The sequence below is a fragment of the Pieris brassicae genome, chromosome 6 (assembly GCF_905147105.1).
Source record: "Pieris brassicae chromosome 6, ilPieBrab1.1, whole genome shotgun sequence".
Lineage (NCBI taxonomy): Eukaryota > Metazoa > Arthropoda > Insecta > Lepidoptera > Pieridae > Pieris > Pieris brassicae.
Window position 1 is genome coordinate 8,494,411 of NC_059670.1, and position 12,996 is coordinate 8,507,406.

Sequence of the window (12,996 nt, forward strand, 5' to 3'; positions counted from 1 at the left end):
ATATTCTGTTTGTTTGTAGAGAAAATGTAAAAATTGATATAAATGATGTGCAACTTTTATGAATCTTTTTTGTGAAATTCCGATAGTTATCCAAAATCTACAATCTGTAATCTTTTGCCAGTGACGAATGCTACTCTAGGTATGTTTTGAATTTCGCTTATTTTCTTATATGTATCGGGAACTTTACTCATTTTCCTTCTTACTGTTCCGAAATCAAATGCATATATTGCACCTGGATTGTTTCTAATTGAGCATTCCGTCTGAAAATCAATAAAACCGAATAAAATATAAATCAGAAAAGAAGGTAAAATTGTAATAAAGTTTATTCACTTACAATCTTCATATTAATGTCAACAACTCGCAACGTGTTCGAATCGGAACCACCGCATACTGCCAAATTGGTTTGAGGAACCAACTTTCCACAATACAGCTTCGATTGGTGGTTGTCGGGAGCGATAGTTTCTATTAGTTTACAAGAGCCGTAGTCCCAAATTTGAATTGTGTCTCTTTCTTGCCACGAACAGGTAAGAATCTTAAATGTTTTCACAAATAGTATCTTATCAATACTGCCTTGGTTTATTTAACGTTTGATCGTTTTTTTAAGTTATGTACTCGGAGAGCAAATTAAAAAATAGATCAGGGGATGAGAATGTAAATGATTAGTCAATAGCAAAGAGATGTAAAATGTGACGTTACGTACATTATATCTACGTCACGTTACTGCGTTCGTTTGTACGAGCATTTAAAGACAATGTTTGGTCTCCCGTCACAATACAGATAATTTAGTTTAGTTCACATTCTTGAGTGGCTGTTTTCTTCCAAATGGCTTGTTCTAGGCTTTGTACAAAAATATTTCCCACATTTGAAATAAATACCTGTTTCCCAGGTTTATCGAAGTCCAGACCTTCACCACACATGTGAACTCCGAGGAAATGTTTGGTCGCGAAGGGTTGACGATCGTCCCAGCAAATCACCGCGTCATCCCAGCCGCCTGATATAAGCTCGTGGTGCGACTTAGGGTTAAATGCACATGCAAAAATTCTAGACGTATGCCCATCAATGATATTTTTTCTTTGACTGTATATAAGAAAATGTATGACATTTTATTGTACTATAAATATATTTACAAATAAGATAGCGTATGTGGCAGCGGTGAAGCTAAATTTTAGATTTTCGAAAAGATTTTATTTTAATGAGTAAAAACTCGGCACAAAAGCAGGCCCAGCACTAGCTGGCTACTAAGTCATAAGCTTTTATTCTAATGAATAACTCAATCGTAATGCCCACGCAGATGACCTCACGATATGTGATAATATTGTTTTCTACGCAAAACAAACGTAATAAAGGTATTTAATAAGATAATATACAATTGCAACATTTTCAATAAACTGATTTATTATGTTTGAATTTTGGCATATATATAAAAAACTGTCAGTTTTATTTTACCCGATATTTTATCTTAATTATATTGTTTTGGTTCAGATTTTAGCAGGCCGATTGATAAGGTAGGTACTCAAGCGGCACGTGTAAATTGACAGAAGTGTATGTATCAGATCCTTCTGAAGGCAAAAACATGTTAAGAAAGACCTTGAATAGAATGTTCTTTCCTGCGTTTGTGCTTCTTCATCGTACATATTAAGTTTTGCATCATCTCCATATGTAACAAATTTACTAAATCGTGGATGATAACATAAACCTAAAGTCTGGCGCTTCTCTCGTATGGTATAAATACATTGGTCGTATTTATACTTCCAACATTTTATGCAACCGTTAACATCTAAAACATAATTTCTTGTGAATACACGTTCTCAAACGAGTTTTGAATGTAGACAAAAATATACTAACAAGATGACAATAGCATGTTCGTGATTGGATGCGCCTTACTAACGGGTCTATGTTTGATCGCCGTGACTGGGCCAGGATATGCACGACATTCATCGTCTACAAGTGTGTGTGTGCAGTTTCCAGTATTGCAATCAAATAACCTGACCGTTCCGTCAATAAAACCAGTTGCAATATCTTTTGTGTCTTCAGTATATTTGCAACACACAATATCCTTATTTGTATCGCTATGCGTGATAAAATAATATGCTTATTAATAGAAAATAGATATTATTTATACGTACTAAAGGCAATTTTTACATTTTATAAGAATTTGAAGTAATTTACACTTATCCGCATATTTGCTCTACTTTGGTCAGCATGGTTAGATAATGCCTAAATGATGAACAACTTAAATGTTACTATAACCTAGGAAGGAATATACACATGTATTATATTCAATATCTTGCGTTGCGTTGATATCTAAATAGAAAGCTATCCATGCTTTGCCATAATGCCAGGGATTCGTGTGAATCGAATTAAAATTAATGGAACTTGGTAAGTACTTACATTATAGAAAGTACATTCACATCACCTTGGTATATTTGGTTTTGTTCACTATGAAATGATCTATGTTCAATTTGCGGTGAACTAGTATGTACTGTGATAATTTCCTTCTGAGGTGTAACATTTTTTACATAGGTATTTGTAACAGCAAAACTCTTTCGTGCTGCTTTAACACTGCTTGGTGCTACTGGCCCAGCCTCTTTCTTTCGTTGTGGGTCCATTTTCGATATTCCATTTTAATAAAATAGCCACTAATTCTTATTCAAAAATAAGTTTCTGCTAACACAACAATTTAGAACTGGTAATAATTGTATATTAATATTTTTAAGTCTTGAGCCTTATGTTGCTAAAATTATGACAATGACTTTATTGGCATATTTTGCATAGATTATACGAGGAGAGAGGTTTTTAATTAATAACAGCTCAGTTATAAGTAACCACAATGATTACCGTACATACTATGTAGGTACGTGGCTCGTATTCGTAATGCAACAGTAACTGCTGCTATGAGCCAATATTCCATATTATGTACCATAATTAGATAATCCTAATACACAAATAGAAAAATAAAAAATGCATAAAAATGTTAATACATTAAACATCTGAATTATTCGCATGTTTGTGGAAGAGCATATGAATAATAGGAAAATTCTACGTATTGATTATCTGTTTTTAATTTGATGCGGGCGGAAACTATATATATCGCTTTCTATTCATTACATGAAATTTTTGACAAAGGTCGTTTGGCGAAGTTTATGATATCATTATTTCTCTGACGATACAGACCAATCAATAGTAATGTATTTGTTCTAGCGCATAACATGGCGTGGATAACTTATAAAGTAAAAATTAATCTGTAACTTTAGTTAACTTATCCACTCTGCCATTTATATTGTAAAAGTACCTACACGTTAGGTATATTAGGTACGTATTTAGTGTTGAACCCGTATCAATTATTAGTGTGTACTTTACTGATTAGAGGTAAATATCAACAAACGCTCGGCAAAATTAAAGTCATGGCAATATAGCTTTTATTTTAAGTACTTTATTCAATCAATGCAGACACAAAAATTAAATTCAATAGAATCAATAAAAACAGGCATAAAAAACTGTAAAGTAAATCGGTTTCATTACAAAATAAAAATGAGTTCCACTCTAATGACAGATTAAAACTCAAATATACATAGTGCTGAAGATAATAAAAATAACAATACAAACTCTCGTTATTTGTACACAGAGTCAAATCATTCAACATGTTTTGAGTTAGAAACACTATACGACGTTAATCCAAACGTTACACAAAATCCTCAATAATTTATTAGGCACGGTATATGGTGAGGCTTGTTTTATGTAAATTGAATTTTTGTTTTAGATATATTGCATTAGCAAAGAAATATCCCTATCGTATTACTTTTTTATCACTATCGACATTTAAATTAGTTTATATTAGTCGATAAGCGTAAGCTACGCCCGCGGAAAATATGTCCCAAGAAAATGGGATAATTAAGTTTAATCAAACTAGCTTATTAAAGTTTAATTCAAAGCTGATTAAAGTTTGATTAACAATCAACAACAATATTTGATAACGCGATATAGAGATACTTATTGCCAATATGATTGTATAAGTCACATATATATTATATTCTACATACCAAGAACTCATTATAATTTCACACTACATTGATATTGATGAGCTATTAATATCATCGATCTATATAGCACCTTGTTTCTTTGATCCTATTGAAGTATGGGAGAAATTAATTATTACAAGTAAATATGCAATGACTAAGCGCACACACGAACATCGGTACTCGATTAATAATTTTAAATTTAGTTCATTTCACTTTCATGGACTGTAATATACTTATATACAAATATAATGTATTGCACAAAATAAACGATTTTACTATTTTATAGTATTTTGACCACAACTGTAACAGCAAACTAATGATGCTATTCATAACGTACTATAAGTCTCAATTAGTTGAAACGTATTTTGTATATGTTTTTTAATGCCACGGGAGTTTACGACATTCAAAAGATATTTGAGGCTTATAGCAGGGTTAAGAATTTATATATTAATTGATCAAAAAATTGTATTTAGTGTTGTTACCGTAAATATATGTACGTATATACATACACACTTTACAAATACAAGAGATTTATTTTGTAATCCAAATATTCATTAGTCCTATGGAGATATTGTTGTCATTATGTTTACGTCCTGTTGTTAGATTTATGATCGGTCGCTAAGCCAAGTAAAAAAAATAAATACTGACAAATAAAAAATTTCACGAACAAAATAAATAACGCCAACCAATGATGCCCATCTTATAGAATAAGTTAATAACACAAACAAAACCAAGCGAAATCTACCACTTATAGGTACAATAAAAAAAGGATTATTCCTTTCCAAGAGTAACATAGTCAACGTAATTGATAGAAAATTATGAATAGGTACCCACGACAATCGGTTTTAATGTTGAGTATTTAGGTAAAATCTAGCTACTCACACAATTATATGATACAATATTATAGTATGTCTTAAATAATGAGGGTCTACTTTTGTATGACTCACTATTCTAAAATGTTTACTTTTATAAATTATATTGAAATGTTAATATATTATAATAGTTGTGATTAGTAAAGGTGTTGTATTTAGGTTTAATATATATCATAGGTACCTGAACAATAATTTTGTAATAATCTTGTCTTTTTTACTATTATAAATTTTAGTCACTATAACATATTTTAACATTCTGTAAACAGTTTTTAAGAATCTATTTGTTTAACAAGTATTTGGAATCAATATATATATAGTTAATGATTGTTGAGATTTACAAAATATATTTTCCAACATATACTTACAAATACTTATTTTGTAAGTATTTTTCGCTTAACCTCCTATGCTAATTAATAACTTCTATTGCCATTATAAATGTTAAATATTATTTAAACATAGCTATACATTGTATCTGACCTTTACTTATTTACAGTCTTGAATTTTGTACAAACAGCTTTCGTCTCTTAGACACACTAGTATTCTGTTTCACATATGCCAGGATTCTTACAACTATAGCTAGGTACCCATTCAATAAACAATTCCGTAAAATATAGCATAGTCACAAAAATATTCTAGCCATTTATCTTGTCAAAAATATATATACTTAACCTCGATTTAAGCCACATGTCCTGAGGAAACACAGAATAAATTTATAATAATAATCAACATTATTTACTCTGTTAAACAATGATAACAATCAATAGATTCTCTATCTTTTCTATACACAAGTATTTACCTTTCAACAATCTGCCATAAAACATATACCATTTCATTGTACAATAGGGTAGTACTCTTATTCTATCATAGGTACAGTTACACTTCCATAGGATGTTCTTGCTCACTTTTAATAATTATGACAACACAAAAACAAAACAACTTCAATCTTTATACACTTCTTGTAAATAAATCAAAACATTTTAAATATATTAATAATTTCTTAAATAAAACGGGAAGCAATTATTGAAGTAGCAATATTAAAATATTCTAAATTGTTAGAAATTCTGGATTTTTACTATATTAGTGTATCATACAAATAGCTGATAAAATTGATAAGTGTACAACAATTGTAACTACAAAACATTCTTATTTGTCATAAAAGTAATGTTAATAGATAATTATGTACATTACTTTTATGAATACTTTTTGTCCATTGATTAGAGTCTAATAAAATATAGATATAAATTATAGTGTATAAGTGTAAGTGAAATTTTAAGCTAAAAAATTAGAATTATGTTTTTTATATTGCCAGTGTGCTATTTATGAAAACTATAGTACACCATTAATAATATTTATCATATTATGTGTATGTAATGTGACAAAAAAGCTTTTAAACTACAGTAAAAGTTAATGACAAAGGAAAACAACAATACAAGCAAATTCATAATAAATTAATATATGTGTATAACACCAGTAGCAAACCACTCTACACCAAAAACAACCCATATATGTAGTAGTTAATTTCAAATAAGATAATCTAATTTTTGCTACAATCACAGAGATTATTGTGAGCTTATTATTTACCATTGGATCAAACAGAGTGGCCTTGGGATTGGTGCCTTTGTCCCCATTGACTAGAAGGTCCCTGAGCTGAATTACCTTGTTGCATCCAAGAAAGGAAATTGGGTGGAGCTGGTGGTGCAGAAGATGCTGGTCCAGCAAATGCCCCTTGATCTGATCCTCCAGAAGGTATGTTGTTAATGAGACCCCAACCAGCTGCTTGATTTAATGCAGCTGCTACTAATGCTTGGTTAACTGGTAAACCTCCCATGCTCAGAGGCATGCTACCACCTTGACCTTGCCCAGCACCACCAGCAACTGCAGATTGGCCATGTTGGCCAGATATACCTAAAGCTTGCATATTCACCATATCCATGTTACGGCTACTCCAGGAATTGTTGTTTGATGCATTGTGATGACTCTCTTCATAGTTCCGACTTGGTAAGTTTCGTTGATTTGAACTGCTTTTATTTTGCTTTGGTGAGGCATTTGATACATTCACAGATACGCCTTTTATAATATGATCTTGACCACACAAACTTTGTGCAACTTCAGGATCTAAAAATGTTATAAAACTGAAAGCACGAAATGGTTTTGGTATAAAGACATCCGTGACTTCCCCAAACTGTGAGAAATATTCTCTGAGGTCATTTGCTGATAAGTCTTCAGTACAGCGTCCAACAAATACTTTGCAAGGCATTGATGTGATAGAGCCTTCTTTAGAATTTGGTATCCGAACATCACACCAGCGGCCATCAATCATGTGTCTTTGAGCTAGAACTCTCATTTGTGATGTATAAGATGAAAAGCGGATAAAAGCAAATCCTTTAGACATACCCGTCTTCGGATCTCTTTTTAACTGAGCCATTAATACCTCTCCAAATTTTTCAAAGTATTCTCTTACAGTCTGTTCTGTTGCTTTCCAAGGTAATCCTAAGACGATTAAATCAGAACATAAGTTGTCGTTTCGTTTATTTTTTAAGAGTGAAATCTCAGAGCTATCACCAGATTTTCTTTTATTTTCTTTTGGAAAACTGCAAATGTATAAATGATTGCCCCATCCCTCTGGCGGAGGATATAATCTGCCGTCTCTTAATCTTATACCTCTAAATGTTTTTGTATCAGGATGACGATATTTTAAACCGCAGCAACCTGGAAATTGCGCAGACACAGTTGTTAACATCAAAGTCCCATCATCTTCGACTGGAAGTTCTATGGGTTCTTCATTTTCATCTTCAGCTACGGGTAAGTACTCGAAGGACATTATTTCTTAATCATGAACAGAAATAAATAATATTGGATAAAAATAAACACAGATGGTACACTTATCACTAAAAATCTGTACAATTTCCTAATTTATACAAATATAAAATACGTCAGCTACGGGTTAAAAACCCATTGCAGTTTGCTAGTTGTAACTTGAAAACATACTGCAATTATATATTCTTGATACAATTACATTATACGATAAACCATTTTAATGCAAAGTTGTGGATCAAAACTTATAAATCGCATTACATCAATAGACAACTTTCTAAATTTGACAACATTCTTTTAAAGTTACCTTACTTCAGAATTACATAATAACACATACAAATTTTTAAAATGGCAAGTATATTTTACCAAAAATATAAAAATATTGCCACAGATTATATAATTGTAGTTAATAGAAATGATAAATGCCATTTATTTTTTATCTACGTTTCTGTGCTTTGCTGGATATTACTCGTATTCTCCTAAAAAAACTACTTCCTTGTTATATTTTACAACCTGTCCCTCATACTGTTTTAGGTAGTTTTGGTTTAGGTTGATTGGTCCTTATTTGGTTAAAATAAAACTTCCTAATAATTCGTTGAGAAGAGGTGAAGATGGAATGTGGAATGTGTTTAATTTTTAAAAACTGTAGATTTATATACAAAAATTATCCTACCTGGCCACTAGTGGTAACATGTGGTACCAAGATGCGAAGGGTGCGTAGACAATAAAATCGAGGCGCGGCAAAAAGTTGTCCTTTTTGTTGCGCGCAACCGTCGAAGGGTACGAACGTGTTCTTCTCAGAACAGTTCGACATCGTGGTCTAACGGTAACGCAATTAACTGTTCTTTTCAGAACAAATTATTGTTTCATGACGACACGTACTAATCACCTACAGGATTCCCCCTCTAGCGAAGCGTACCGGCAGGCGTATAACGCGGCCTCGGCGAGTTGTTCTTGTAGGTATTGAGGTGTTCCCAGTGTCTTGTTGTTTGAGGTTGTTGTCATCTTGATGTTTCAGGTTGTTGTCATTTTGATGTTTCAGGCTATTTGATGGTTCATGTAGTTCGCTCGCACTTGATGTGTTTTGCTTGTTGCAGGTACTCGTTGTTGTATCAGTAGGCACATCTTGCTCGGTGATAGTGTAGGCAGGTTTGAGTCTGTCGATAGAGATATTCATTTCACGGTTAGGTAACTGCAGCGTGAATATCTTACTGTCTCGTTTCAGCACGCGATAGGGTCCGTCGTAAGGTGCTTGTAATGGCTTCTTTACGGCGTCTATGCGTACAAATACGTATTCACATGATTGTAGGTCGCGGTGAACGAATATGGGTTTTGTGTTGCTGTGTGGTTGACTCGGCATTGGTTGCAGGTTACGTATTGCGTCGCGCAGCTGATCGATGTAGCCAGAGTCCATGATGACGTCATTGCGGGTCGTTGATAAGAAATCACCAGGTAAGCGTATGTTGCATCCGTAGGTAAGTTGGGCGGCGCTTACGCCGGTGTCACTTCGCATAGCGGCCCGTAATCCGAGTAGGACGGTTGGTAGCTCGTTGATCCAGCTTCTTGCGGGCTGTAGTCTTGCCTTTAATGCGGCTTTAAGGACACGGTGCCATCGTTCGATGATACCGTTACATTGTGCGTGGTATGAAGTTGTACGCGTTTTTTCGATTCCTAGTAAGCGAGAAAGAGATGCAAATACTCTGCTTTCAAATTGGCGTCCTTGGTCCGTTGTTATTGTTACAGGACAACCGAAACGGGAAATCCAACCTTCGTATACCGCTTTGGCGACGTCTTCAGCTGATATTTCGCATAATGGGTATGCTTCGGGCCATCTTGTTGCTCTGTCGATCATTGTCACGAGGTATCGATGACCGCTGGCCGCGGTAGGTAGCGGACCAACGATATCGATGTGAACGTGTTCGAATCGTTCGGTTGGTGAAAAAATTGATAATTGACTTGATGTGTGGCGTTGTATTTTGGCGCGCTGACACTGTAGGCATACTTTTGCCCACTTGCCGACGTCTGCGTTCATTGAGGGCCAGAAGTAACGTTGCGTAATTAATTTTCTCGTAGTCTTGATTCCAGGGTGGCTAACGTTATGTACTGCGTTGAATGCGGTACGTCGGTATTCTTCTGGTAGGTACGGACGTAACTGTGAGGTTGAAGTTTCGCAGTGTAATTTGATATTTGAGACGGGCAGGTTGACTTTCTTAAAACATAAGTTGCTCTGTAGACTGAGTGCTTTAATGGTATCGCTATCGCGCTCTTGAGCTTCTGCAAGTAGATTGTAGTCGATCGGCGATGGACAGGTGATTGCTTCGACACGTGATAATGCGTCTGCGGCTGCATTTTGAGATCCACTGACGTGTCGTATATCAGTGGTAAATTCGCTGATATAAAGTAGCTGTCGGGTGCGTCTCGGTGATTCGCTGTTTGTATTTGTTTTTGTGTAAGCGAAAGTTAGCGGCTTGTGGTCGGTAAATATAATTATTTCTCGTCCCTCGAACATTTTGCGGAAATGTTTGACAGCCATGTAGATGGCGAGTAGCTCTCGATCGTAGGTACTGTAGCGAGTCTGTGCGTCGGTGAATTTCTTCGAGAAATAGCCGAGTGGTTGCCATGAGTTGTTGATAAATTGGTTGAGTGCGGCACCAGCTGTTTTGTCGCTAGCGTCGCTGAACATAGCAAGTGTCGCCTGGTGAGACGGATGAGCAAGTAAAGCGGCGTTTTTTATGCTCTCTTTACATGCTTCATAAGCTTGCGTTGATTCAGTGGTCCAGTCGATCTTAGTTTTGTCACGCTTCTTGACGTTGTGCAGGTAGGTATTTAACGGCGCTTGCATGGTGGCGGCATTTTTGATATTTTCACGGTAAAAGTTTATCATACCGAGAAAACGTCGTAGTTCTTCTACGGTTTGTGGTTTTGGAAAGTCTGTAATAGCTTGTACCTTCTCTTGGGGTGGCTGTATTCCTTCCGCTGTGACTTGGTGACCGAGGAATTTCACATTTGGCTGGCCGAAAACACATTTTGATGGGTTGATGGTGATGCCGTATTCTTCTAGTCGCTGTAATACGATGCGTAGATGTTTTCGGTGCTCTTCCTCGTCGATTGATGCTATGAGTAGATCATCAACGAAAGGAAATACGAAGTCGAGTTCGCGCAGTACTTTGTGAATAAAGCGTTGGAAAGTCTGTCCGGCGTTCTTTAGACCAGGACACATGCGCGGAAACTCGAAAAGACCAAAAGGTGTGATGATGGCGGTTTTCTCCACATCTTGCTCGCTGACTGGCAGTTGTTGGTACGCGCGATTGAGGTCGAGTGTGGAGAAAATTTTCTTCCCTGCGAGTTGGTATGTGAAGTCACGTATGCGTGGTATGGGATACCGATCGGGCTTGGTTATGGCGTTGAGTCTTCGGTAATCGCCACACACGCGTAGGTCTCCATTCTTCTTTGGCACGACGTGAAGAGGTGATGCCCAAGGGCTTTTGCTTGGTCTGCATAACCCTTGATCGATCATGTTTTGGAATTCTTTTCTGACCATTTCGTAACGATGCGGTGCAATGGGGCGTGGCTTGCAGTGAAGGGGCGGTCCATTTGTTTCAATGAAGTGTTCAACGGAATGTTTGGGACTAAGCTTCATTGAAGTGAGTCTGGTTGTGCCTGGGAAATCTTCTAGTATACTGTGGTAATTTTGCTCAATGTCAATACTACGAACTGTAGGTATGTCTGCAGTACTGAGTTGAGCGTTTGTTACCAGTTTTGTTTTCCCGTCGATCAGTCTTCTGTTTTTTACGTCGACAATGAGGTGGTGGTACTGCAAGAAATCTGCTCCCAGGATTGCCTTAGACACATCTGCTACGACGAATTTCCATGTATATGGTCTTCGGAGGTTAAGATCGAGTTGGAGTGACTTCTCTCCGTATGTTGGAATGACCGTGTTGTTGGCGGCGTAGAGTTGAAACGGCAGTGGTTTTTCGCGTGAGCCTTTTGCCTTTGGTAGCACGGAGATATTGGCTCCTGTGTCGACCAAAAAGGTAAGTTTCGTTACCCTGTCGGTAACGAAAAGGCGGTGTGATGATTCGGTAACGCCGGTTCCCGCCGCGGCCAGCGTTACTTTTAGTTTTCCGACTGATTTATGGGCTTGAAACTCCATGGTGGTGTGCATTTCTTCGCGTCCATACCATAGCGATGATGGTAATAGCAGTACGGCATTGGAGATTTTTTCCGGCTTCGATCTTCCATCTGCGACTCTCGTCGGTTTTCGTTGCGCTTTGTTGATGCGTTCCGCGAGCGTGATTGTAAATGGTAGCGAGAACGACTGTTGCGGTAGTTGTCGCGCGGTTGTACTCGTAGCTCGGCAACTTCCAAAGACAACCTTCTTATTTCACCGATGAGGGTGTCGATGGTTGGTTGTTCTAGAATTGGTGGCGATGCTACAGGTGTGAAAGGCGTTGCGACGGCAGCGATGTGTTGCGACGGCGTGTGGACTTCCATCATCTTGTCCGCGAGCAAGGTCAGGTCGTCAAGCGTCGTTTTGATTTTAAATGCTTCGCTGACGGCTAGCACGGAACGAATGTGTGGCGGCAGATGCTCGAGCCACATCATTTTGATGGTGCTCTCGGGAAATTGTCCTTGTTAAGCTGCTTCATTTGCCTCATCAGCTGGCTGGGTTTCTGGTCTCCAAGCTCAACTTGCGACAGTAGCTTCTTCGTTTGTGCGCTGTTAAATTCTTCGTATAGCGATATTAAACGGTCTTTAATGGCGTTGTAGTAATCTGCTTCCGGCGGCGAGCAAATGAGATCAGCGATGTTTTGGATATCTTGCTTTTCAAGCTGTGCGATTACCATCTGGGCGAGCTGGGCCTGGCTTCGTTTCAGATCGGCGGTTGCTGCTTCGAAACTGCAGAACCAGAGGAGCGGCTGGTCGCGCCAGAATGGTGGCACACGGAGCGACAGTGAGATACCGGAGACTTCTTGGCTCGACGGATGTGATGAAACTTGACGCTCTGCACCGGAATTTTCTGTGTTCGTCATCTTCAATTTTCTTGGTGTTCTTCTCGGGGTCACCACTTTAGGTAGTTTTGGTTTAGGTTGATTGGTCCTTATTTGGTTAAAATAAAACTTCCTAATAATTCGTTGAGAAGAGGTGAAGATGGAATGTGGAATGTGTTTAATTTTTAAAAACTGTAGATTTATATACAAAAATTATCCTACCTGGCCACTAGTGGTAACATGTGGTACCAAGATGCGAAGGGTGCGTAGACAATAAAATCGAGGCGCGGCAAAAAGTTG

General features: G+C 36.9%; 2 protein-coding genes across 2 annotated transcripts; both read right to left on the minus strand.

Annotated features, from left to right (window-relative positions):
- Window positions 1–86: 86 nt before the first annotated feature.
- On the minus strand, window positions 87–2,735 carry LOC123711155 (U5 small nuclear ribonucleoprotein 40 kDa protein-like). The gene is made up of 6 exons (XM_045663594.1): window positions 2,392–2,735; window positions 1,846–2,069; window positions 1,588–1,777; window positions 876–1,077; window positions 335–532; window positions 87–260 (listed from the first exon to the last, which is right to left on the minus strand). The coding sequence occupies exons 1-6, from the start codon at window positions 2,607–2,609 to the stop codon at window positions 87–89; spliced, it is 1,206 nt and encodes a 401-aa protein (XP_045519550.1). The 5' UTR covers window positions 2,610–2,735.
- A 3,413-nt stretch (window positions 2,736–6,148) lies between these two features.
- Window positions 6,149–7,877, minus strand: LOC123711154 (TAR DNA-binding protein 43-like). Its single transcript, XM_045663593.1, has one exon. The coding sequence runs from the start codon at window positions 7,710–7,712 to the stop codon at window positions 6,480–6,482; it is 1,233 nt and encodes a 410-aa protein (XP_045519549.1). The 5' UTR covers window positions 7,713–7,877; the 3' UTR covers window positions 6,149–6,479.
- Window positions 7,878–12,996: the final 5,119 nt, after the last annotated feature.